Source organism: Tamandua tetradactyla, chromosome 1 (genome assembly GCF_023851605.1).
Source record: "Tamandua tetradactyla isolate mTamTet1 chromosome 1, mTamTet1.pri, whole genome shotgun sequence".
In the NCBI taxonomy this organism is placed as follows: domain Eukaryota; kingdom Metazoa; phylum Chordata; class Mammalia; order Pilosa; family Myrmecophagidae; genus Tamandua; species Tamandua tetradactyla.
In genome coordinates, this window is record NC_135327.1 from 88,336,535 (window position 1) to 88,362,665 (window position 26,131).

The 26,131-nt window shown below is 42.3% G+C and overlaps 1 protein-coding gene across 3 annotated transcripts in view; it reads right to left on the reverse strand.

Moving 5' to 3' along the window:
- BMPER (BMP binding endothelial regulator) overlaps nucleotides 1–26,131 on the reverse strand; it is a 272,048-nt gene that overhangs the window by 67,437 nt on the left and 178,480 nt on the right. For all 3 annotated transcript variants that reach the window (XM_077120076.1, XM_077120061.1, XM_077120067.1), the window contains one exon: nucleotides 22,992–23,328. In XM_077120076.1, the coding sequence (XP_076976191.1) occupies nucleotides 22,992–23,328 (337 nt within the window). The remainder of the gene's footprint in view (nucleotides 1–22,991; nucleotides 23,329–26,131) is intronic.

Here is a 26,131-nt window from a genome sequence, read left to right on the forward strand (position 1 = left end):
CAATAATGGAAAAATCAAGACTATAGAGCCTGCATCTAGGTTATCTACATCAAGGATTGGTATACTGTGAGAAGAATTCTTTCCATTAAACTTTGTCAATATCCTTGCGGATAATTAGACTTAAAGAATCAACCTGAGAATCTCATAAAAATTTTACAGATCCAGATCCCAATCTGGAAAGTATTTTGTGCTTTTTTTTTTTTTCCTTTTTAAAATTCCCTTTCTCTAACTCTGGGTTAGAGAGTTAACTATGGGTCCATAGAATTATTTTAATTACAAACATTTGTTGAGCATTTACTACCTGGAAGACTCTGTGCTAAGTGCTGTAATATATCATCTCATATAATAGTAACAAAAATCTTATGAAGTAAATGTTAGTATCATTTACACTATATAGATGATGAGATTAGGGGCTAGAAAATTTAAATAATTTTCCTAATGCCACAAAATAGGGGTGGAGGTAGGAAGTGAGCCCAAATGATCTGACACTGAGGGCCTCACTTATAGTCATATACCTAACTTTGAGCAAACCAAAGGTGCAGCAGACCCCATATACACACAGATGAGGGGCCTGGTATGACATGGAACAAACAGGAGCTTCATTGGAAAAGCAATCCTAAAACATAGAGAACTACTCTAGATTTCTTTTCATTTCTTCTTTTTTTTAGAACAGAACACAGAAGAGAGGAGAAAAACACCTGGGTTTGAGTTGGTGTCATATTTCTATTTTACTTCCGAAAAAGAAAACTAAATCTAAGTCCAATTATATAACACTCCAAATGGCTTACTTAGCCAGTTGCATTTGTTCCAATTCAGTCCCTAGAGGATGTCAGCCAGGGCTATCTATGCTCAGAGGTTTGGCAGAAATGGTAAAGTCTTAGAGAATTATCATTCTGATGTCCAGAGGACACTGTATACAAACTAATCTGATAATGCTGTTCAGTTAATGAGGTGTGTGTTAGTTAGATTCAGTTGTCAACTTGGCCAGGTGAGCATACCTAGTCTTGTTGCTGTGGACATAAGCCAATGGTACGTGAACCTCATCTGTTGCCAATTACATCTGCAATCGGCTAGGAGGCGTGTCTGCTGCAATGAGTGACGTTTGACTTAATTGGCTGGCGCTTAAATGAGAGAACACAATGTAGCACAGCTAAGCAGCTCGGCATTCCTCATCTCAGCACTTGCAGCTCAGCCCAGGCCTTTGGAGATGTGGAAAGAAGTCACCCCGGGGAAAGTTGTTGGAACCCAGGGGCCTGGGAGAAGACCAGCAGAGACCATCCTGTGCCTTCTACATAAGAAAGAACCTCAGTGGAAAGTTAGCTGCCTTTCCTCTGAAGAACCAACAAAATAAATCCCCTTTTATTGAAAGCCAATCCGTCTCTGGTGTGTTGCATTCCAGCAGCTAGCAAACTAGAACAGATTTGGTACTGGAGAGTAGGGTGCTGCTGCGGTTTGCAGATGCCAGATATGTTTGAATGGTGTTTTGGATGGCTAAGGGGAAGATTTTGGAGGAATTGTGAAGAGAATGATGGAGAAGACCTGGAGTGCGTGAAGGGACTGTTGGTGTAAATGGAACCACTGCCAATCTTGACAAGGGAGGACACAAAAGGGAGAGATTGGAGTTTGCAGAGTGAGAACCATGGATGCTTGGGTCTGAAGCCAAGAAACCTTGGCCAGGAGAGTGGACCTACCTGTATACATGGAGAGGGCGAGTTTACCCTGAAGGGTGAGGATGAGCCTCTCATCTTGTTGTAGTGGAAGAGTTGTATAGCCTCAGGCCTTGGAGAAGGTAGAGCACGCTCCTCGGGGGACTGGGAGAGCCTGGCTGCCACCATGTGGAGGGGTTGAGCGTGTGCCCCAGAAATGGAAGAGAGCCGAGGGGTGGCCCTGATGCTTGGAGAGAGTGGAGCCCAGAGGTGGTCTCCTCGATGTTCCCTGAGGTTGATTTGGAAAGAGGTGGGCCACTGCATAGGCCCTCAGAAAAAGGTGGGATTGCCACTTTCTACAGCCGAAGGATAAATGACTTTCAGCCTTTGAAATCCAATGGTGTTTGCCTGCAGGTTTTCCTTCCAGTTTCTCCCTATGGATCCATGTTTATCCATCCTCCTTTGCATATTGGCATCAGATAACTTGTTTTGAGATTCACAGGCCCACAGCAAGAAGAGAAGTTTTTGCACCTGTTTAAGGTGATGCTTGAAGTTGCCAAGTTGACAAGGGGTGGACATGTGTTAGTTAGATTCAGTTGTCAACTTGGCCAGGTGAGCATATCTAGTCTTGTTGCTGCGGTCATAAGCCAATGGTACGTGAACCTCATCTGTTGCTAATTACTGCTGCAGTTGGCTAGGAGGAGTGTCTGCTGCAATGAGTGACATTTGACTTAATTGGCTGGTGCTTAAATGAGAGAGCACAATGTAGCACAGCTAAGCAGCTCGGCATTCCTTATCTCAGCACTCGGAGCTCAGCCCAGGCCTTTGGAGATGCAGAAAGAAGTCACCCCGGGGAAAGTTGTTGGAACCCAGGGGCCTAGAGAGAAGACCAGCAGAGACCATCCTGTGCCTTCCACATAAGAAAGAACCTCAGTGGAAAGTTAGCTGCCTTTCCTCTAAAGAACCAAAAAAATAAATCCCCTTTTATTAAAAGTCAATCCATCTCTGGTGTGTTGCATTCTGGCAGCTAGCAAACTAGGAAAAGGTGTTTCAAATTGGCATTCTCAACATAGACTAGGTACCCAATGGGCACCAGGGTAGTAAAAGTCCTGCATGTTGAGCAGTCATACCCACTGTTTATGTATTCAAAAAACAAAGAAATCTATAGGCAAAGATTTCTTCTAGTTATGATTAACCTCTCCTGCATCAAATCAACTACCCCAGGAATCATATGCCAGAAATGTAAAACATTAGTGTGATGTAGTTCCCAACTGCTGATGTGGTCCCCAATTTTGTGACACTTATAACCTCCAGTTGAGGTGATGAGAAGTGAACTCAAGAAAGGTTAAACAGCAACAAAGGATCTAAATTCTAATTAAAGATCACAACAAGAAGCTAGGTAGAATGGTTAATAGCCAAATCAATGGAGTGGTCAAGTTATATAAAAGTCCATAAAAAAGAAAAAGCCTGTTTGTTTGGTAGATGAGAAAGACTTCAAAGTTATGAAACTTGTGCTAGAGATGGAAGGATGGGCAAGATATGATGAGATGGGAAAGAAGATTCCAGTCAAAGGGACTGAGCAAAGGACCAGAGGGTTTTGGAAATGAAGTGCTAGAGATTAGAGAAAACCTTGAATACCACGCTAAGTAGTTTGGACTCATTTCTAGGTAAGGTTACATTTAAGGTTTCTGATAAGAGGAGCAAAGAACTCAAAGCAGTCCTCGAGTGTGGAGCACACCAGGCAGAGAGGTTTGAAGGGGAAGACAGATTCTGGCCAAGGGGACAGGTTAGGAGTCTAAGGCAGTAGTGCAGGCTGGAGGGGTTGGGAGCCTCAGACTGGATATGTGAGTGAGCAAATGAAAGAAAGCGAGCCACACTGCTATCTACACATAGGGCATGGCACTTACATAATTTATTCATTATCCCATTTGGTTCTAACACCTAACCTGGTATAGCTCTCTTGCATTCTGTTTTGCAGACGGGAGATTCAGGGAAGTTACAAAATCAGATGGCCAGTAAATGTCAAGAAGCGATGTATGCATGATTCCTCAGACAGGAAAAATCAAAAGAGCTGAAAACTGACTGAAGAGGGTATGACAGGTGGGAAGGAGTCAATTATGTCTACAAAGTTTCAAGCACAAAAGGCTAAAAATATTTTCTGATAAAAAATACAAATCCAACAGGAGCATGGGGGCAATACAGGGTTCCAATATAGGGTAGCTGTTTGCCTAGCCTCCAGCAGAACTACACAAAGGACCACATTCGGTTTGTTCCCAGCCAGGCTTGCAAAGTCACCCTGCTTCCGCATAAGCCTTGCACACCTGGTCTCAAGGCACAGAGGTCGGGCCTGCATGCTAAGAATCACTAGCGTTATCAGGATGACAGGCTTTGGAGCTGGCACTCTGAAGGCCTGGATATCGCTTCAGTGTTTGTTTACCCCTCCATGGCCAGGCCAACTTGGGCAGTTGACTCTGCAGTGTGATGTCTCCACTACCCTAATCTACTAAAGGGCAGTGATGAGAAATGCTCTTAATGTCCCTCTGGCTCAGGGAATGTGTTTATTTGCATGAAATAGAGTGTTCCTGATTAGCATGGAAAAACTACTCTGCTCACTTCAAGGTAAAATGGATACTTTGGAGAGACAGGACCACCTTTCATAACTGGGATTGTGAAATAAATATCCACTTTGTACATTAAATTGCTGTTTCCTGGCCTAAAAGTAAAAAACGGACTAAATTCCTCACTGAGAAATCCACATAACAAAAATTATTTCAACTTTCATTGGAGAAAATAAATAAATAAGTAAACATGAAGCATGAGTCAAAGATGAGACTGTTCTCATCACTGGTGAGTCCAAGTATCCCTGATTGGCCCTTCAGGGTGAACTTGGGTTTTTAGCATAAATATGATTGACTGTGACAGATCTTCAGGTGCTTATAGTTTTCTTCCAATGTAATCTACAGGGAGGAAGAATGAAACCCAATTGAATCTGTCTGAATAGACCTTTCCTAAGAAAGTCCAAATCAGGACAAGAAGGCATAGATTATTCCAATGGCACACTCGCAATCTACTGCCAGCGTCAGCAGATGTATAGGAATTCGTTCGGAATTTGCACAGCATCATCACCTTGATAGCACCCATCGTGTAAGACAGGCCTCAAGTTGTAACTCCTATGAGATGAGATTCATAAAGGGCAAGCCATTGGAGTCTACCTATTACACTCATGAAGAGCCAAGAACACACGCACACTGTGAATACCATACCACTCACATTCCTTCTCCCCACCAGAGACTGCGTACCTCACTCCTTCATATGTAATTGGTGCTCCTAGCCAATCATTTCTTCATAGGAGGTGATTCCTAATGGAGATCAATCCAGAGGACGGATTTTTGAGTGAAGAAAAGCAAATAAGGCAACATGGATGTAGTAAGGGACATCTTAAGCAATTCCACAGTCCTAAAAATGTACAAATGTCAGCTCTCTCCATTCCCTTCTAACCTGAACTGTGTTTCTAAATGTGCCCCATGCTGACGTGTCAAGTTGGGAGATTCATGAGGATAACATCTCATGTTCTTTCTCCTGCCCAGGCAATGGGCCAAAACAGAAGACAAGCTTAACATGGGACGTCAGGGAATAATGCAGATACAGGAGCAGAATTGTCTAAGCCCACTGTTTGGCTTCCCCAAACAATATTGCACACTCTTTTTGCAGCCCTAATGGGAGACTGTTTATTTGGTTGGGTTGAATCCCATTTCTGTTTCTCAGAGGTGGTTCTGGAAATTTCCCTGAGAAAAAAAGAAAATGGTCCCAAGCCTTAGCCACTTCTAATCCAGGTGTCCCAAAGGAAAGTGAGTATAAAAATGCCAAGATCCTAAAATATTGATATGACTTGACAAGTCCCAGGGTTAAAAAAAAACCACACACAATCACTGTCAATCGTCAGAGCTAGCATTCAGTTCCGCACAACTCCCTGTGCCTCTGTGGATGTGCTAAAGTATGTGAAGAGGAACAGGGAGATAAAAGCAGGGACAGCAAATGACCTCTTCCCTCCAGAGTGCACATCTCTTCAGGGAAGCTGCCATATGGAGGAATAAGAGTTGCATATCCAAAACCAGATGGAATTAGTACATAGAACAGAAAAACCAAAGCACTAAAGACAGGAAGAGAAAAGGGGAAAAAATCATATCAATTTTGACCAGAGAAATGGCTAGAATCCTAGAAAGAAATGATCCTTAAATAGGGCTGGAAACAGGTAGCAGCAGGGAAGAGTATTCCCAGGAAATGACAGAAAATGCAAAGAGGAGCACGTTCCTGAGAAAGCACCAAGTACTTTCAGAAGTTGCTAGATCGGCTGAAGCACAGTATTAAGTAAAAACGGGCAAATCACAAAACCTAACTTATAACCAGATGGGCATGGGGCAGGGAAGGCCACGCTCAGGAGGGTGAACTTGATCTAATAAAAAACATGGCATTGTTAAGAATTTCTGAGCATGGGAATAGTGTGCTAGGCTTTCCCACTGGCCACCAGCACAGCCTCAGGATGAGCTCTGAGCCTCCCGGGTGAGCATGACCTCTGGCATCTGGTTCACCATGTTCACATGTATTACTGAAGTCTCATGATTCATCCTCTCGAGGGTCCCACAAGGCCTCCCCTTCCCAGCAGCCCTGCAGACCCGTACACACATTCTCCTGCTGCTCTATCTGTATTTTAATCATATCTATTTTTCATTCCTTCTTTTTCTTCGAAGAGAAACTATTTTAAAAAATCAAAACATTTCCAAAAGCAAGAAAAATTCAAAAGTAATCCCTTTTCCTTTGCCTCTAAGAGGAAAGGGAGAAATGGCTGAGCTTCAGGTTAGTATGATGGCAGGGGTTCACTCCAAGTTTGAATTCGGAGGAAGACAATCTCATATCAGAAGGAAACTCGCACTGGGGAACAAGAGGCACTGAGTGAAAAATAAAGGGCAATTGTTTAGGTTGAATTGTATCTCCCCAAAAGATACACTCAGTCTTACTCCCCAGCCTCTGCTAACGTGGCCTTATTTGGAACTAGGGCATTTGCAGATATAATCAAGTTAAGATGAGGTCATAGTGGACTAGGGTGAGCCCTAAATCCAACACAGCTGACGTCCTTATAAAAAGGGGGAAATGTGAATACAGAGATGAGACACGCAGGAAGAACACAGCCATGTGAAGACAGAGGCGAAGAACAGAGTGATGCTGCCACAAGCCAAGGAATGCCTGGGGCCACTAGAAGCCGGAAGAGGCAAGGAAGGATTCTTCCCCAAGGGCCTTCAGGACTAGCCCTGCTGATGCCATGATTTCAGGCCTCGAGCCTGCAGAACTGTGAGACAATAAAGGTCTTTTGCTCCAAGCCACCCAGTCTGTAATGCTGTGGTATAGCAGCCCTCAGGAACTAATGAAGCCATTCTGGGGTAGGATACTGAGTTTCAAAACATCTGTTCATGGGAATCATTTAGGGTAGGGAGCAAAAATGCCAGACTCAGAGTCCAATGCTGGATTTTCCGCAGTTGCCTATTAACCAAGGGCTCAGTTCATTTTCTCTACATTCATGCTGTTCTATCACATTTCAAATCCCTCTTCCTAGATATGTTGCTCATATCTTGGAGAATTATCTCGTCTCCCTCAAATGAAACCCAAAGCCATTTCCATGGACTACAGAGCCCAACATTTCTGCCCCTCACCTCCCTCCATTCTCCCCCTTGCTCCTTCTGCCCAGTTATAGTGGTCTTGCATTATTCCTCTGTACTCTGTTCCCTCTACCTGGAAAGCATTTTTCCTAAATTTGAAAATTTTCCTCCCCTCCCCTTCCTTTTGGTCTCAGCTCAGAAGGCACCTCATCCAAGAGATCTTGTATGACCACGTTATATAAAACATCCCTGCAGACCCGAGCATTCTTTTCCATCTTCTTCCCCTCCTGTGGGTTTCTCTGTAGCACACAAACCATCTCACATATTATATATATACTTGGTTACTGCCTGTCATCCTCACTACTCCTTCAGTTAAAAAGAGCAGAAGCTTTGTTTTTATCACTGGTGTCTCCCATGGCTTGTGTATAGATGTCACACACTGGAAATGGATGGTAGTTTTTAAATAGGAATGTAACAAAGATTCCAGAGTAAGGACTGAAGGGGAAACACCCATTCTTTCATCGTCAGGTAAAAGAGTACCAGGAATTAAACTCCGGGAGAAAACCTCTTTCCCACTCCCAGCCCATGTGGTTAGGATAGGCAGTGATTGGTCTATCCCTGTGGCTCTCCAAGTGTAGTCCCTAAATCAGCAGATCAGTGTCACCTGGGGATTTGTTAGCAATGCAAATTCTCAGACCCATCAACAGGCCTACTGAATCAGAAACTCTGGGTATGAGGCCCAGCAAACTATTTTAATAGGCCTTCCAGGGGTTTCCAGTGCTACTGAAGTTTGGAGAACTACTTATCCAAATCAGTCAACTCATTTTATCTTTTCAACTATGGTGACTGATTCAGAGATGAACATGAGACCCAATCAGAACCATGAGGTGCATGAGATTTGGAGGGACTTTGGGAAAAAGACTCCTCCTGCATGATTCGTCTGAAACTATAACCATGTTGATTTGTGTGTGTGTGTGTGTGTGTGTGTGTGTGTGTGTGTTTGTTTGGGGAAGGAGGAGGGTCCTGACTGAAAATAGAGCCAATACAGAGGAAGCTGTGGCAAGAACTGGAGAAAGCACAAATCCCAGTCACTTCATTTAAACCTTGAATCAAACCACATGCAAAGTGAAATCTGCTCTGGCTTTTCAGTTACATGAGTCAATTTTCACAAATTAAACATTTCATGATTTAAAACTGATTGATTTTGGCTTTCTTCATAGGCAGCTGAAAGGGCCTAATTAATACAAGGTGAGTGAGAATACATGTTACAGTTAAACTTAATCAAGCTCTGCTTAGGAAATGGAAGATGTCATCAAAGTGCAAAGTAAAAATTACACTGCCACCTTTAGACCTGGGCTCTTATGCACTCTGCCCTGGGTGGTCCAATTCCCCATCATCGAGGTATGCTGGGGCTGAGATGGGAGTGGGAAATGTCTTCGACTCAGAGGTGTGGGTGTTGCTAAAACCAGAGCAACAATAGGGTGGCTCGATGGACCGGTGAGGCAGGGAATTGGTCACAGTTATCAAAAACTGCAGGAAGAGCCCAGGAAACAGAGCAGGGAGGAAGGGATACAAGAGAGGAGCTAAGGGCCTGCCTGGAAGACCATATACTGAGATAGATGGAACCCAGGGCTGACTTTCACCGGCATTTTGTGGCTCAAGGGATGATACAAACACAAGTGATCTTATAATCCATAAATATGAGCTGTTTTGCCCAGTAGTGGGCAATTGCCTTGTCCTATTTCTGCATCATTGGTCATTTTAAAAATAATTCTGCTAAGTGACTCTCTATCTGATGTAAATAATGAAGGACAATGCCATGACTGGGAAAGGCCCAGATTAGACCCGGTGAAAATGCCTTTGGGGGCAGCGTGAAGGCATGCCTGCAGCCGCTACCAGCACACACCGCGGTTACACATTAGAGCCCAACTCCAGCTGTCTCACAGAACCGTTACCTGGATGCCCTTTCTGTGCACGGGAAAAAAAAAAGTAATCATGGTCCTATTAAAATGTAGACAATTAAGAGCATCAGTGTGCTACCAAGCCTTAAATGGAAGCATTCGGACAAAATTATTCAATAGTAAGTCTAGATCAGAGGGGAAACGGGCCGGACAAAACCGGTGCTGCTCAAACTTCAACAGGTATGCACATCAGATGGGGACTGTGCTAAAAGTGCAGGTTCTGATCCAGCAGACCTGGGATGGGGCCTGAGACTCTGCATTTCTAACGAGCTCCCAGTGCTGCTGGTCCAGCGATGGTACTGTGAAAAGCAAAAGTCTGAAACGCACACCAGTGTAGTGATGAATGTAGACTACACAATGTGCGCAGGGAGTGTGCACATGGCTGGACGTGTGCTGGGTGTGTGCACCCACATGGGTGGGCAAATGTGTCCTTGACATACCAGACATGTAGTTTCCGAATAAACATGGTTCTGACTCTAAACACACCAAAGCAAGAAAAATAAACTGCAACAATTATTGGAACCTAAGACCACTACCCAGAACCTTTGAGGGCAAAGAGGAAACCCACTTGATAAAAAAAAACTCCACATCTCATTATGAAAGGGATTTACCTTCAGGTGAAATATAATTTTGCCCATGAAATGAATGAATCATTGACAAGAGAGATTCTGTGAAATGGACTTTGTTATGTTCAGAATACAACACATACACACTTGCATGCACACACATGAGGCAAGATTCTCATGTTACATGATCTTATATAATTCCCCAAACTTTTCCTACATAGCACACACATATTATAGCATGCACATATGCTTATCTGTAAGGATAATGCCTTTATTGGTTTAATATCTTTCTCATTTGCTAGACTGGAAATTCCTTGAAGATAGGAACCATGTCTTTTTCACACACCACTATAACCCTAGCACATAGAACAGTGCCTGGCAGCATTTAACAGGGCTCAAACATTTTTTTTTTTGAAGAAATGAAGGGACAGAGGGTGGGAGGAAGGAAGTATGGTTTCTTAATCTGACCCCTGGGCAGAGACTCCCCTGACATGTGTATATGGGTGTGTGAATTTTTCTGGAAAAAGGTATCTATTGGTGGCCTCCCAAAAGTTACAAATCACTGTCTCTAGCAGCACATCAATTGAAAATGGCTTAAGCAAGATGTGAAATAAAAATCAGTTTCCTTCTTTAGAAATTGTTTTTAAGCAGTCCTTAAAAGCAAAAGGGAGAAAAAGAAGATAAAAAAATATTTTGCTGGGACACAGCATTAGAATTAAGAACTACCAGTATCATGATAAACACAGCCTTCCAGAGCAGGGTCAGGCTGTGGTGTGTATTTTCTCTAGAACTGATACCGTGGACCGGCAAAGAAAATCAGTAGAAAATGACCATAATTTTTTAATGAATATTTTCCTTCCCAAGTCCAACAGTGTGAAGATGTCATTTAAAATATGCCCAACTTAAACTACAGCATACTACCAAAGCCTGAATGTTTTGTTTAAAAGAAAACAAATCTTCTAATAAAAAATAGTATCATTCTAAAATAAAAATAAATTGTAGCATACAAAACATTTGTAAGGCCCTTGTTTTTTAGCTCAGTTTTACAAATGGAGGAGATTTGAGATCAGGGATGGGTTATGGGGAGGAACCATTAATAGATTCGGTGGATACTGTTCAGAAGTACAAGCTCTGGGTCAGAGAGATCTGTTTTCAAATCCTATTTCTTTCTTGCCTGGAGACCTTGGGCAATATTCTGAACTCCTATAAGCTCAGTTTTCTAGTACACAGAAAAGGAAAGAATGCAGGCCAAGAATGTCCTTGTCAATTTGAACAGTGAATAAAAAAGTATTTGCAAAGTTCCCTTGGGGGGATGGTGAGAAAGGGAGAAAATTCAGCTTCCCCAAGTAGAGAATTCTTGATATTCTCACAAGCAGTGGGAACACCCAAAGCAATAGGCTGAGCCCCAAGTCTTGGGGTCTGTTAATATGAAACTTAACCCTGAAAAGGATAGGCTAAGCCTACTTAAAATTAGGCCTAAGAGTCACCCCTAGAGAACCTCTTCTGTTGCTCAGATGTGGCCTTTCTTTCTCTCTCAGCCAACACAACACACAAACTCACTGCCTTCCCCCTCTCTTCGTGGGACATGACTCCCAGGGGTGTGGACCTTCCTGGCAACGTGGGACAGAAATCCTAGAATGGAATCACACAGTCACATTGTGAAAGCTATATCATTATACAATCATCTTCTAGAAACATGGCTACTGGGACACAGCTCTACATTTTCAGACAGTTCCCTCCAGCCTCTCTGTTATGCCTTAACTAAAAAGGTGATATTTATTTAATGCGTAAGAATAACCTCCAGGATAACCTCTTGACTCTGTTTGGAATCTCTCAGCCATTGACATTTTATTTTGTCTCATTTCTCTCTTCCTCCTTTTGGTCGAAAAGGTTTTCTCAATCTCTTGGTGCTGAGACTCAGCTGATTGTACACAATGTATGGAATGTATATGTGTGAAGAAATGTTAAAAAAAATATTAAAAAAAAAAGAATGCCCTTATCTTAAAGAGTGAGATATTAGTAGGTACTCGAAAATTTAAGCTCTTGCTCCTGTTCTTATTATTGTCATCATCATTTAAAATATTGTGTTATTAATATTATTAGTGTTTGCAGAGTGCCAGGCACAAGACAGTTTGATAACTGCTAGTTAGCATGCTTGTTTACCTCCTATTACCACATGCTATGGACTGACTTTAGGAATACAGCCCTCTGTTTTCAGTCAACACCTGATTTTCTTTTTCCCCTCCTAAAATAAATATTGATCTCAGGTTTCCCACAGTTTCCTTATTTGCTATTCAGATCAATAAATCCTAACAGTGACCACAAAAATAAAGGTCAGTATCTGCTTAATATCTTCCCTTCCTGGCTTTGATCACAAAGACAAAATGAAGACTCCAATTTCCTGGCTTCCTTTTCACATGGAAAAGCTTTCAGGGGTTCAGAAATGTCTTCTGGCCCATATTCTTTGAGCAGCTCAAATGCATCCTACCTTAGCACTCACACACGAGAGCCATTTGCTTGGACGACGATGAAGAGACCAGCTCGCTTGCGCTCTCCTTTTTTTTAAAACTCCAAAGGCTAGGTAAGACCATAAAGATCATAAAGAATGGCTCTTTCATGTTAAAAGAATTATTAATTCCAGTATCTTTGCTAGATTTCCCTGTTTCCTTGCAAAGCATTTATTTTGCCACTCTCTGTTGCCCATTGACCAAGCTCTTTAAAAGCCTGAAGCCAGTAAAAGGAAGCAGATTTTTACAGATACATCCTGTTGGCCGTTCTGGGCGTGCAGGCCTGGCCTCCTGGTTGGCAGCCTCTGCATCCTGAGCGTGGGGGAGAGAAACTTTGGGCAGCTCTGCCTCTCTTAGGAAAACTGGGCTCTGTTTCTGCCCGGCAACAAAGCCACTCTGTATCCAGTATTTTCTGCTCCCTGACTTGCCGGGTCGTGAGTAATTAATCTAAACGTCTCCAGGGCGGTTCCCTGTGCCGGGCTCTGTGTAAAGCTTCTCGGTCTTGACGCCTGGATTCTAATTTGGCTTCACAAATGCCCTGGCCAGGCAAAGTCCAGCACTTCCTCTGGGCCCGACTTTTATGAACGAGGAGGCAGTTAAGTCCAGGACCCTTTCACTTACAAAAACAGACATAAAAAGGTTTACTTTGATGCCGGTACTTTAATATGCACACCAAGACAATATCACTGAGCTCCAGTTACATTTGGGTTTGGGTGGGCCTAAGCAAAGCCTCTCAGCCCCGATCCCCTCATCCACGCACCTATATCGTTTTCATTGACGGTTCAGGGGAAGAAAAAAAAAAAAAAACTAAAGCTTATCAGTCAAGAAAAGGTCTTTGAGTGGACACAAAGTCTGAAGGAATTAAATCTTTTGGGGACTCACAAAGAATCCAGAAGTGGCTCTCCTTTGTAATTCCTTCACTAGTCCAGTGGTTCTCATCGTATGGCCCCCAATCCCCAGCACTACCTGGCAGCTTATTAGAAATGCAAATTCTCAGCACCTCCCCACATCTACTGAATGAACTCTCTAGGCAATTCTGATTTATGCTAAAGTTTTTGGAACAATGACCTAATGCAGAGAATATATAATGGGTGTGTAAAAACAATGTCTGGGATATGAATGAATGATGAATAAATGAAGCATCTGGAGTGTTACCGAATCACTGCTCAGTATAACTTGCTCCCAGATAACGGCTAAAAGACACTGCAGGGGGTCCCCTTTGCCACCTGATTTATTGTCTACACGTTGTAGCTCAGGACACTGCCTGGAAGAGTATCTTTTCATTAGCTGTCCATGCCAAGCTCTGGTTGACCTCCTGGGCTCAGAATTTGCAATTGCTTACTACTGGAATAGTTTCCTTCTGCTCTCTTCCCCCAGCCCTGACTCTTCCTTTTGTCCAGCTAAATCTTTTCAGTTTCAATTTGGAGGTCACCCCCTCCAGAAAGCCAGGCCCTGGCAGAACCCTGTACCCCTCTATCAGAAAATGCATCCCTCCATCTTTGGTTTCTAGAGCTGCTGTACCAAAGTACCACAATCTCAGTGGCTTTAAACAACAGAAATTCATCGTCTCATTGTCCTGAAGTCTAGATGTCTAAAATTAAAGTGTCATCAAAATCATGCTCCCTCTGAAGTCTCCAGGAAAGGGTCCTTCCTTGACCCTCCCTACCTTCCTGTGTTTACCGACAATCCTTGGCACTTTTTACCTTGTGCCTGCATCACCCAATCTCCATCCTCATATAGCCTTCTCCCTGGTGTCGGTCTGTCCCTGTGTCCAAACTTCCCTCTTCCTCTAAGGACACTGGTCATATTGGATAAGGGCCACTCTAATCCAGTTTGGCCTCATCTTACCTAATCACATTTTTAGAGAGCCCTAGTTCTTAAACAGGTCCATTCATGGTACCAGAGGTTAGGATTTGAACATATTTTGGGGGGAGGGGGACACAATTCAAACCTACAGCATCTTTCTATATACATCCTGTCCGTTTGTCTTCTCCACTACCGGCCTGGACTGCAGGATCTGAGAGCAGGACTCATTGGTCTCATGAGTCCCTGAGTACCCTGAGCTGTACCTGATTTCATTATCTGATTGACCAATCAATCAGTTGCGACTATTAAAGCACCTATGTCCTTTTTTATAGTAGGTAATATTTATCCATTTAGATTTATTATTGGTTGAATTCATTGACTCCTAGATATGAATAATTGACCATTAGCCTAGAAACAAGGCCTGTGAATACAAGAACAATTCTATCAGCATTTTCTATTTTAACAAAACAGTCCCCTGTAGTGTCTTGTTTGTTTGTTTGTTTTAGATATACACACTCCTGAATATCTGCCCCCTGGCCATCCCCCTGCCTGTGTGAAAGCCTGAGCATGCCTGCAACATAGACAGTGACACCTGACAGGTCAGAAGAAAACTGAGAATGAATATTCGATATCCATAAAAACAGAGAACAAAATGTAGGAATGTCCAGGAATGCAAATGCTTCCCGTCCTGCTTCATATTTGCGCATTCCCCACAGGTTTGCTCTCTGACAAACTGATTGGGAAACAGTCCGAATCCTGACCCCACTGCAATCCTGAGCCTCGATAGATGCTGTGATGCTGCTCCCAGCTCAGCACAGGGACCAACGTGGCTTCTTCAAGAAGCCCACAGTGCTGCCAGAATCCTAGCTGATGCCACAGCACGCAGTGCCAGCCCCTCCTGTGGTTTCACTGAGTCACAAAGCTTGATGCACAACACATCGAAGACCTGACCAGTTCCTACCCAGTCTGCTGGTCTGATCTGAACCAGTCCACACAGGGGCTGCCTTCAGGGACACCTGGCCTCAGGCAGCCTTGCTAGTCAGGAGTCTGGCAGCTGGCTTAGTATCCTGAAACCGTGGGGCCCAGGCTTGGCCGCATGCAGACCACCTCTACCTTGCTAGCAGAAGTGGACTTCTTGACCATTTCCATCTGGGCTTGGCAAGGGAAACCTCAGCCAGCCTCATGAACAGCCTATAGGGTGATGATATTATCTCTATCTCTTAATGAAGTTCAGAGGTGTTAGATCCCTTGTTCATGGACTCTGTTAGCTTAATCCCCAGCTCATTCCAGAAAGAATGTAAATTAGCTTACAAAACGACATACAGAATGAAATAAAATGGAAATTTAGTGAACGAGAAATACAGGGAAGATATAAATGAAACCAGGATTGAGAGTAGTTTAAAAAACAAAATCATGCCCTGAATTTCTGTACCTTTGATAGAAGTAAGTCACAAACTTGGCTCTAGTAGCCACTGAGAAGGGAAAAAAAAAGTATAGCCCATGACCTCATAGCAATGGGGCCGTTCTTCTCACCATCCCCTTTTCCACGTCGGTGCCCCGGTGTCACGAGGTAGAAGTGGCCCAACGGCACAAACTTGCAAATGCCAGAGCTCAGAGTTAGCCCAGGTAGCCTCTCCAAAGCATGCCTGACAGTGTGGCCACACTCACACCCCTCACTTTCTAAAAGCATCAGCCATCCACCTTCCTTTCAGGCTTCCAACAGGCTACACCCTTTCCAGAGCCTGGGCTTGCCCACCGCCCTGCCTGCACCGGCCTCTTCAGCAGCTTTTCCCACACCTGGCTGGCTCCCCGCCCCCCACACAGTCTCCATTCGGGCGGGACCTCAGGAAGGCTTTTACTGGCCACTTTTTTCAGTCACCCACCCCCATTTCACTGTCGCACCCCCTTGTGTGTTTCCTTCACAGCCTTCTTTCCAGTTGGAAATGACCCTGTTTCTCATTTATGGCCATCTGTCTACCCTCGAGTAAGAATCCTCTCAAGACTCAAGGTGGAGCACGTGTCTCTCTTCTTCAGCCCTGAGACACCACACCTGCAGCTGTACCTGACACAGACTGAGCAGGCATAGCAACAGAAGTTGGTAAAATGAAGGAATGAATTAAATCATTCATAAAATCCTCCTCCGAAAGCTCATGGCCAAGGCAGGGTATTAAAGAACCTGAGTGGACAGTAATAGAACCTGATGGCAGTGTGGTGACCCGTCACAAGTTCTGTGACAGAGACTCCGAGACCAAGCCCTCTTACTAGGCCGGCTGCTGGGGCTGCACGCGGTGGGGGCTGCACGGGGAGGGGGCAGGCATGGTCACCTATCCATGCCTCCATCAGCTCAACAGCAGACTGAGGAAAGCACAACCTATGTCAGCTTTGCTCTCATGAATGAAAAAGGCTTTATACCCATAGATAATGAAAATATAATAAAGCTACACTCCACTGCCTCCTGCTTACTAAGAAGTAATCAAGAAGTCCCCCAAGCAGCCAAGAGATAAGCTACAAAATAATTAGTGCTTTACCTGCTACAGTGACACTCATTCAAATCTGTGTTCAAAAGCCTCATCTAATTGCTTCGCAAAATGCAGTGTTCTGAGGAGAAAACACTGCAGGATTCTAGGGAGTTTATGTTTAAAATGAACTCAAAGTTAAACGCAAAATCAAATTGAAATTGCGTTTAACTTTGAGCCAGGAAGGTTAATCTATCTGATAAAATGGCTAACAATTTTTTTTCCTTCATCTTCTTCAAGGGATAGTATTTGTCTCCTTTTGATTTGAGAAATTAAATATAAGAAGACGTTAATCTTGGATAAAATGATATTCCAAGTGTCTTACACCTTTCTTTCTTTGGCCCCAAGGAAAAACAACTAAACAGGAATGGCTCTTCTCAGCTGAAATCCAGGCCTTTTAAGGCCTTTCTCCTGGGTCATTATGATAAATCAAACAAGGAAGATTCTACCTGTGGCTGTGGTGGAGAAGAATGAATGAAAGGCTGGGGGTGAAACCACCACACAGCGTTGGTCCACCCTGGCTGGACACTCAGAGTCAGTGACAAGGCTGAATGATGTAATTTCTCCCTCAGGAGGCTGAGTGGCCAGGACTGCAGACAAGGCAGTTTTGGCAAGATACCACAAGGAGAGAAGGGTAATTTGAGTTTCTAAGATCAACTGAGAGAGGCTAGGGCAGAAATATCTATAGATCAAAATATGGCAGAAGAAGACAGCAAGTTTGAACGCTAGCTGAGGGATAGAGGAGGACATATTATCCAAGCGCCTTACAAGTGAACTGAGAGTAGGCAGAGCAGATTCAGAGAGTCAGCTTGTCTGGTATTGGAAGTCAGAGTACAATGAAATTCCTGCAGAGGGAAGTGCTGAAAGTTCTTCAAGCCCCAAAGGAGGAATAAAGGCTCTGCTTGCTCTGACCACTCCATTCCCTGAAGGCACTGGCCTGTGCACACCTTGGCTCTAAATGTTTAATCAAGTGCGGGGATAAAATTCTAGGTAGGAACCGTTACTAGGGGCAACTGAAGCCTTGAGTAGATGAGGGAGCATGAAGATGAAAGACAGGTTGGGAAGAAAGAGAAGAAATACATATATTTTTTGAGAACAGAGCTTCCAAGGGTGATGCTGGATGAAATCCAAAAGATTGAAGAACACAGTCCTCACCCCACCACCAATGAACCTAAAATCCAACACCAGAGGGAGGCAATAGCAGTGCAAAATTGCATACGTGTTAAATGAGGATAAACACAATCCACATAGCTAAGAAACTAAATAGAGATAGCATTTACAGAGGCCTGGGATGGAACTTGAGTCGTAGCTTTAACTTAAATCAGTGTAGAAAATAAAGTCACCTCAGGCAGGGGGTATGCATGTATATTGTGCATTTAGACACAGTGGAAAGAGTAATCTAGTACATAATTTTCAAATAAAAAATTTAAAAATAGAAGGTGCTAATTAGTTGGGAGAACATTTTGAAGTTTTAAGCCCGGGACCAAAGTTGGATAGATAGTAACAACTGCATTGTCTACTGCCACCTGGTGGCAGCATACCTTAATTATAGCTTCAGAGGGACTAAAAGCTAGGTCTGCCAAAGGGAAAATAAAAAGCAAGACCTATAACATTACACTTTAAAATGAACATCTTATTTGATTTAGGGACCTAGTTCTAGTGGCAATTCAAGGTAAGTTATTAAAAGATGTAAGGAAAATGTTCCAAGCATGTTCATCTAAGAAGCAAGGGCAGATAGACGTGATTTTTTTTTTCCATAAACAAACACGCATGGTCATAAAGTCTATACTCCTTGCCTGTATCTCTTCTCTTGCTTCATATAAATGATTTGTTTCCTTTATAGGAAAGCACATAGAGGATCATCCACAAAATCTGTGATCCTTCCTGGAGTGAAGCCATGGGAGTTTCCAGCACTCCAGTATATCCAACACCCATGTTTTGTCAGAGTTCCATTTGTTCTTCTGTGCTACCTCCCACCTCCTGTCTCCCAGTACCTCGGCAGGAAAGGAGGTATGTGTGAATCTTCTGGCATTACTTCAATTCCTTACAGCTGTAATAACCACTGCATAGAAAGAGAACATTTCTTAGTCTGGGAATCCCCAGATACTTTCCCAAACTGAACAAGTGAACGGAGTTTTCACTCCAGTGAATTATACCCCACTAAGGAGAGTGGAGGGAAGAAAATAGTCCTGAGATGATTGTGGTCTGTAAACGCCTGGGCTGTACTACAATTCATATTCATTTTTCTGAGTTCTCCGAGATGCGGTCCTGCCAGGACTTAAAGTACTGCCTTGTTGGCAGGTTACACTTACTTGCAACTATTTCATCGCAGATGGGTCTGAGGTAGGAGAAAAAGCCCATCGCTGGTCTTTCCTAGGCACAAAGCTTGCCAGGTCTTTACTTTCCCCAGTTTGGTCCAAACTACCGCACCCCTTCCTCTCTCCCCTCTTTTCTCTGAGCACCAGGCAGCCTGAGCTGGCAAAGCGTGGCCTGAATTGTTCGTGGGAAGACGGATTTGATGGATCTAGAGGGAGCCTTCGGGATGGGGGTCTGCCTTGTTCTCTTGGATTTCTCAATGGCCTCCCAAGACACAAATGCAGAAGTGACACGAGATGAGGGAGACGAAAATAAGAAAAGAGACATGAACACATTCAACATTCCACCCAGGGAAGCCTACATTAGAATCCAAATGTAATTCAAATGCTTTTACATTGATTTCCCGCAATATGCTGCCATTCTAGCTACAGGGAGTTTCATCCCAACTTGTCACTGAAGGATAATGCAAAAGCAATTATTAAAGGGAATTAGAAAATGCAAAAGCAATTATTAAAGGGAATTAGATGATTTAAGAACAAATCTTAGCTAAGCTAATATTTAAGACATGTTATCAGTGAAGTCAGTCAAAAATTTTATATGGTTAGTAATTAAATTACTTTGCACACAATGTATTCAATTAGTTAATTGAAGCAAATAAAGTTGATTACAAATATTTTAATCAAATATTACATTTTCATGCCAAATGAGGCCATGATGAGTGGAACTGATTTGTGAATCAGAAAATTAGCAAAGCTTAAAAAAAAGCTTCCCAAAATAAAAATATGAGTCTTGATTAATAGGCAGTCATTTCTTAATATTTATGAAGTAGTGGTTTTTCAAGTTTTTAGACAATGGGCAGTTTACTACGGAAAATGTTAAACTGAGTATAGGACCAAAATAAAGTAAGAGTTTATAAATCCTAGATGTCTCAAAAGGAACCTCTAATTCAGAGAAATCAGAATTAATGTTTTCACCTTATAAAAATAACTCATTTAATATAACTGGCCCTATAGAATTTGCCATAGGAAAAAAAGAAACCCAAAACAGATAATACTTCCTTAGAAAAATACCCTTTTTGCTCTCTCCCTTCTGTGTAGTATAAGCACAGTGGTTACTGGAAGACTGCATTTTTATGCTATTCTACCTTGTATTAAAGGAACATGTAAATATTTCCTTGAAGGATGAGGGATATTGTGCTGGTTTGAAACTGTTATGTACCCCAGAAAAGTCATGTTCTTTTAATCCTCATCCAATATTGTAGGATGGGGCCTCCTTGACTTCCATGGAGATGTGACACACCCAATTGTGGGTGTGACCTTTTGATTAAATGGAGATGAGACTCTGCCCATTCAAGGTGGGTCTAAAATTCGTTCACTGGAGTCTCGAAGAGAGCTTACAAGAGAGAAAGAGTTAGAGCTGGCACAGACACAGATGTTTGGTGATCGAGATAGAAAAAGCCCAGGTGCTAAGCAAGAACTCACAGAAGTAGAACCTGATGAGATGAAATCTCCAGTCCTGGGAGATGCTAAACTAAGAGAGGAAACCCAGAATTTTGCCCCAGAGCAGCTTAGATCCACAGACGCTAAGAGATGAAAACCACTGGAATCAGAAGCTGAAAGCTATGGAACCAGGAGCGAAGAACCAGGAGATGCCAGCCATGTGGCTTCCTATGAGACGGAGAGTGGCCTTTGTTTGGAGTCAAGGTGTCTTTCTCTAGATGCCTTAGTTTGCACATTTTTATAGCCTTAGTACTGTAAACTTGTAACTTAATAAATCCCCTTTGTAAAGGCCAACCCATTTCTGGTATATTGCTTTCGGCAGCTTTAGCAAACCAAAACAAGAGGCAAAGTGAATGAAATAAAATCCTAATATAATTTATCTGTATAATCTTCCATGATATCAAGACAACTCTCATTAGTCCTATAATGATTTGTGTCCCATTCTCTGAATGTCAGGACACAAAGATCCCAACGGTGTTCTCATGAGCTACTCAGCCTCCATGCCTGGGCGCCTTACAGATCAGCTGGCTTCCTTTGTGCTGCTGTACCTGCAATACCACCTTTAAAGGACCGAAGGATTTTAAAAGATTGGCCATTAAGGATTATCGTTCTTTCTATTCACATATGTCGAAGTCATTTCTCACGACTTCTGCCAAGGTGCTCATCATATTCCTGCTTCTCGTCCAGAGACTATGACACTAAATAAATTACAGAAGGCAAAAGAAATAGAAATTTGCAAAAATAAAAAAAAGTCTGATCTCTGAAGGCCTCTCCAATTTTTGTTTTTAAACATCCCTTTGAAACCAAATGTGCATGCTGCTGAGGGCCTGGGAAAAGCATAGCCTTTCCATCTTTTGTAGGCACAGAATAGCCCTATCCAAATGCACAGATGGGATGGGGATGCCTCCAAAAGAGGACTTACTCTTTATTATTTAATTAATAGTAGAAAAATGATACCAGTCAACTATTATAGAGCACTTGCTTTGTGCAGGCACTGTGTCAACCTTCTGCATTTAGGTTCATAATCTCACTGACTCTAAATGACAACTCTTTGAGGCAGGAGCTTTTATTATCCCCCATTTCACAGAGAAGCAAACTGAGGTTTAGAGAACTAGGTAATTGTTCAATTTCATACAGCTGGGCTGGAGTTTTAGTCCTGGGAGATTACAAAATTCTTAATTACTACGCTCTGCTGCTTCCCATCTGATGGGAATTAGATTCCATCTTCCAGTGATGGACATTCGATTCCAAACAAAATCCATTTACTCTGTTCAGCTTTGTAATTCATTCCAAATTCTTATATTAAGATCACTCAGTTTCAACAGACAAGAGGTGGAGTCAGCTAGAGGGTGGTGCATAGAGGAGAAAGATGGGAACCCAGAGAATTCAAATTATAACAGGAAAATGGCTTGAAAGAGTGAAATGTATGACTGGAAGCCAAACAGTTTGGCAGATGTAGCAATATTCAGGGATTTGTGATGACAGGGACAGCCTTTTTTCCACCCCATTTTGAGCTGCCTTTATAGAACTTTATCTTTTATGTCCAAAGATCAAATAAAAAAAAAATCACATTTAATGAGAACTAGGGGAAATAAACTGGTGGCAATTAAGGAGTAAAAATAACCTCCCTGTGGCTTCAGACCACAGGAGTTTTCTAATTTTAAGAGACACAGGCAAATCACTTAAACGAGGCCTTTTGGGCTGTGTTCGTCTCCTATTTCCTCCCACACCCATGGTGGTTAACGTTATAGACAGCCATAGCTCTCAGCCCGCGGAGTTGGACAGTAAAGTGGAAGTGCAACCAGTCCAAACACATCAACTCACAAATGCTACTCACAGCCGGAAGTCAGACTGAAGTCTTCTTTGTAAGCAGTTGTTTTTTGCGCAAGGGGATTAATCAGTTTAGAAAGGTCACAGAATTCCTAATTTTAATCAATGACCTTCTTTCCTTGATCCACAAGCCCTCTTGCTGCTCTCCTTTACTTTCCACACAGAAGTTTTATAGTTGGTCAAGAGTCCAAAATCCTCACTGCACTTTCCTATTTTCCAGGTGCAGATGTGGTCTGGGCTAGACATGAGGCAGACCAGAACTCTTTCTCATACCTACAAAACTGAGCTCACTCAAAAATCCAAAGGCAGTCATGCTAATTTGATAATCCATTTTAGTGAATCATCTCTGCCCTATACACTGTCAGGTTTAGACCAGAATTTGGAAGCTCCTCTCAATCTTCAAGTTAATCTTAAAGCTTATTTTAGGAAAAATCCTGGGGTAGTATCACCAGCTTCCCAATGAACCTATAGACACACACAAACTTATAATCATCTACAGGAGATACCTCTGAAATACTTCCTTGAATTTCCTAATTTGGGTCATAATATGGGACTGTTTCAAGATGATATCTGCTGAAGAGAAAGACGTTTGAGTGTTTGCTCTGTGCTTTGAGGACCCTTGTTTTGCTCACCAAGAGATGTGAGATACTCTGTTTCAAGGTCTGTGACCCAAACCCATCCCCTGGAACTTACCGGTAGAAAGTGGCATAGTCCACAGTGGAGTGGCAGGTCTGAAACTCCCAGGATTTGAGCTTCTGGCATTCTCGATGGGCTCGGAGCTTTACCTTCACTGTTCCTTGACACAGTTCAGGCACTGGTTTTCTCTGGGGTCTGTTGCAGAACTCATTGGATTCCACCCTCCAGGATTCAGCAAAGTCATGCACATCAAACTTGAAGTTTCCATCTCCACCAATTAAGTCATCACGCTTATGTCCATTGTAGTTGCCACAGAGACCACAGAGTTTGCCTTTGAGATGGGGGGCAGCCATGACTTCTACAAAACTGTCTCCATCCCAAGATATTTCCAAACCTAGAGGAAAAGGACAAGAAAAGGGGATCAACCACTCTCAAATTGATCAATAACTCCCAAATGTGTACATTCTTATGTAGTACATATGACCATCTGTGAATAAGAAACACTGAGGAGGTTCTGTCCAAATTCTTGGTTACCTTTTAATCTAGACATACTGAATGTTGTATGAAGTTACATGAATCACTCATTTGTTGAGGTGTAAAAATTCTAAACTATATAGTTTCTCCCCAAAATGATGTTTTATTTAACTGACTTGAGTTGACCTATATATGACTACTCTTTGACCATGTTACACCAGGATTTATACTTCTGCCCTTTCCTAGAGTAACTGTATTGTCCAAATTGTGTTTTCATTTATCCAATGACTACAATATATAAATTGAAAGGGAGCAAAGATGATAGTTTTCTAATGTGATTTTTTTAATCCCAAAATCCCCCATGTAATTTTATCAAATGCCAAAAGAAAATTTCCAAATTATTTGCTATAATGAGAGTGGTACATGGCTTCTGAATATATTCTCTTCAAAACAACACTCATATAAATGAAAATATTTGCTCCCTCATTATTCTACAGCCATTCCTGAGTCACAAAAGACTGTTTAATCGATGTTTCTCAGGGTTGAGCTGGTATGAAACCCTTCTAACCCTAGCAGCCCTGGACTGGGGTCACCATCCTTAGGCTTCTCATAAGCCTAAACATTTGAAAAGGCAAGGAAGCAATCCAGATGACATGCAGAAGTTCTTCCTGGGCATTCACCAGCAGGCCAGTCAATGCTGTCTTCTTCATTAGACTATCTTCACTCCAGAAAGCAAAGAACAGAGACTCATTTTGGTTGGCTGAACTGACCAACTAAAGAGTTGAAAAGTTTCACTGAGAACATAAATATTTCTTCAGATATGCTGCCCCAACGCTTTCAGGAGACATTCTAGGCATTAGCTCCACTGATGGGTAGAATTTCTGTGAAGTGTAGGACAGCCAGGTTATGCAGTCATAGCACAAATCAGTCTGACTAGAAGGTCAAGAATTGCTTCCATAACTTCTCTGATGCCGTGTGTGGAGAGACTCTCCATGAGAGAAAGTGCATGGCTTTATGAAAAATCTTTTGAGATTCATCCCAAAGCATATTGCTATATAGAGTTTCTCTTTATGTTTCACGTGTGTGTTATAAGTTGTTCTTGCAGTTCTAGTTATACCCTAGCAGTGCATGAGCCCCAGTGAAAGGGTAAACTACATACCAGTGAATGAAGAGCATGTGGCATGAACACCAAAGGACTATCTACAACTATTCAGTGTACATTCCTGCCCTGGGACTTCTCCTTATTCATAATCACTGCCTACTAAGTGTGGCAACTCACAGATAAATTCTGTTTTTTTAACAAAAGGGTTTCTACTCCCCATGTATATGTTTTTAAACTTACCCTATTGAGTTCCTGACAAACACTAGTCTTGAGTTTTGCTTATTCCGAACCCCTGGAAAGAACAAGACTTTACTCCCCAGATGATTTGTCTTTGTTTCTGAAAGGTCCAGACCAGGCTGAAGAGCAAATGTTTAGAAGTTAAAAATAAGAGGTGGTGATGAGAAATGGGTGTGGGAAAGAGAAAGAGACTATGAGGAGAATGGATGGTCAAATCTGGATATGAAATTGGCAAAAAGCAACATCAGGGTGATATAAGATCTATAAGAAATGTCTGGAAGATTCTAAAACTGATACTTCCTAAGTGTGGACACAGTCCAAAAGGAGAAAAGTCTGGTCAAACAGCAAGCTTGTGGTAGGCTGTACAATGGCCACAAGAAAGAGTTCTAGATCCTGTTCAGAAAGAGACGGAAAGAGTGACTGGTAGAATAAACCCACGTTCTAAAAATGGTCTGAAAGTTCTCAAGATATAAATGGAAAGGACCATATGAAAATCACTGCATGGTAAATGAAAGTAATGGAAGAATTTTTAGACCAAGGCAAATGGTAGAAAGACTTCTTGGTCAGAAGAAGCTGGCTTCAGAAAAGCAGGTAAAAAAGATTTTTTTAAGAAGCAAGAAAGAAGGTCATATTGAAGTCAATCTTGGGAGTAGTTTTATGAAGAGAAAACAGCAGCATGGGACCAAGTGATCCAAGATACACAGCTGGAATCGCCTCCCTCTCCTCATACTGGATGGATTTCTTGTGTGGATTTAGTGAGAAGGTGGTATCAACTCTAACAAGCACAACTATAAGATGAAATGATTTACATTCTTCTTACTCAGTGTCAAAGCAAATTGTCTGGCATGTAGAATGTGTTTGATAAATAAATAAATTACTCTGGAAATATTGATAGATTGATTTGGTGAAACCAAAGATAATTGTGAATTTCACGACAGTTAAGAAACCAAAATAACCGTTTTTGGAAAAAAACCCACAAATATAAGATAATTTGCAATAAACTCTCTAAGGCATTGAAGAAACTTGGCCTCACTAGTCTGCAGCCAGGCAGCTGCCCAGCAAGAAAAATGAAGGAAGAAAATCAATTCCATACAATAATCTTTGGAGCATAAGTCTGAAGTTTTTCCATGTTATGAAATTTTCCAAACTGCAAATCTCATTCTTAGACAGGAGGCAAGTACTGTCCTTCAAAGTCTCTCAAATGGTTGAGAATGTATATCCAAAGGAGATCCAACATCATTACTGACAATGACACAATAAATTTGAGGCTTTGGACGATAAAATTCACAGGACTTCAACTCATAATTCTGTTCTTTCTTTACTGTGGATGGGAGGTCCTTACCTGGATAGATGTAAACCCACTGTTTTTAGTAAACCCTAACAA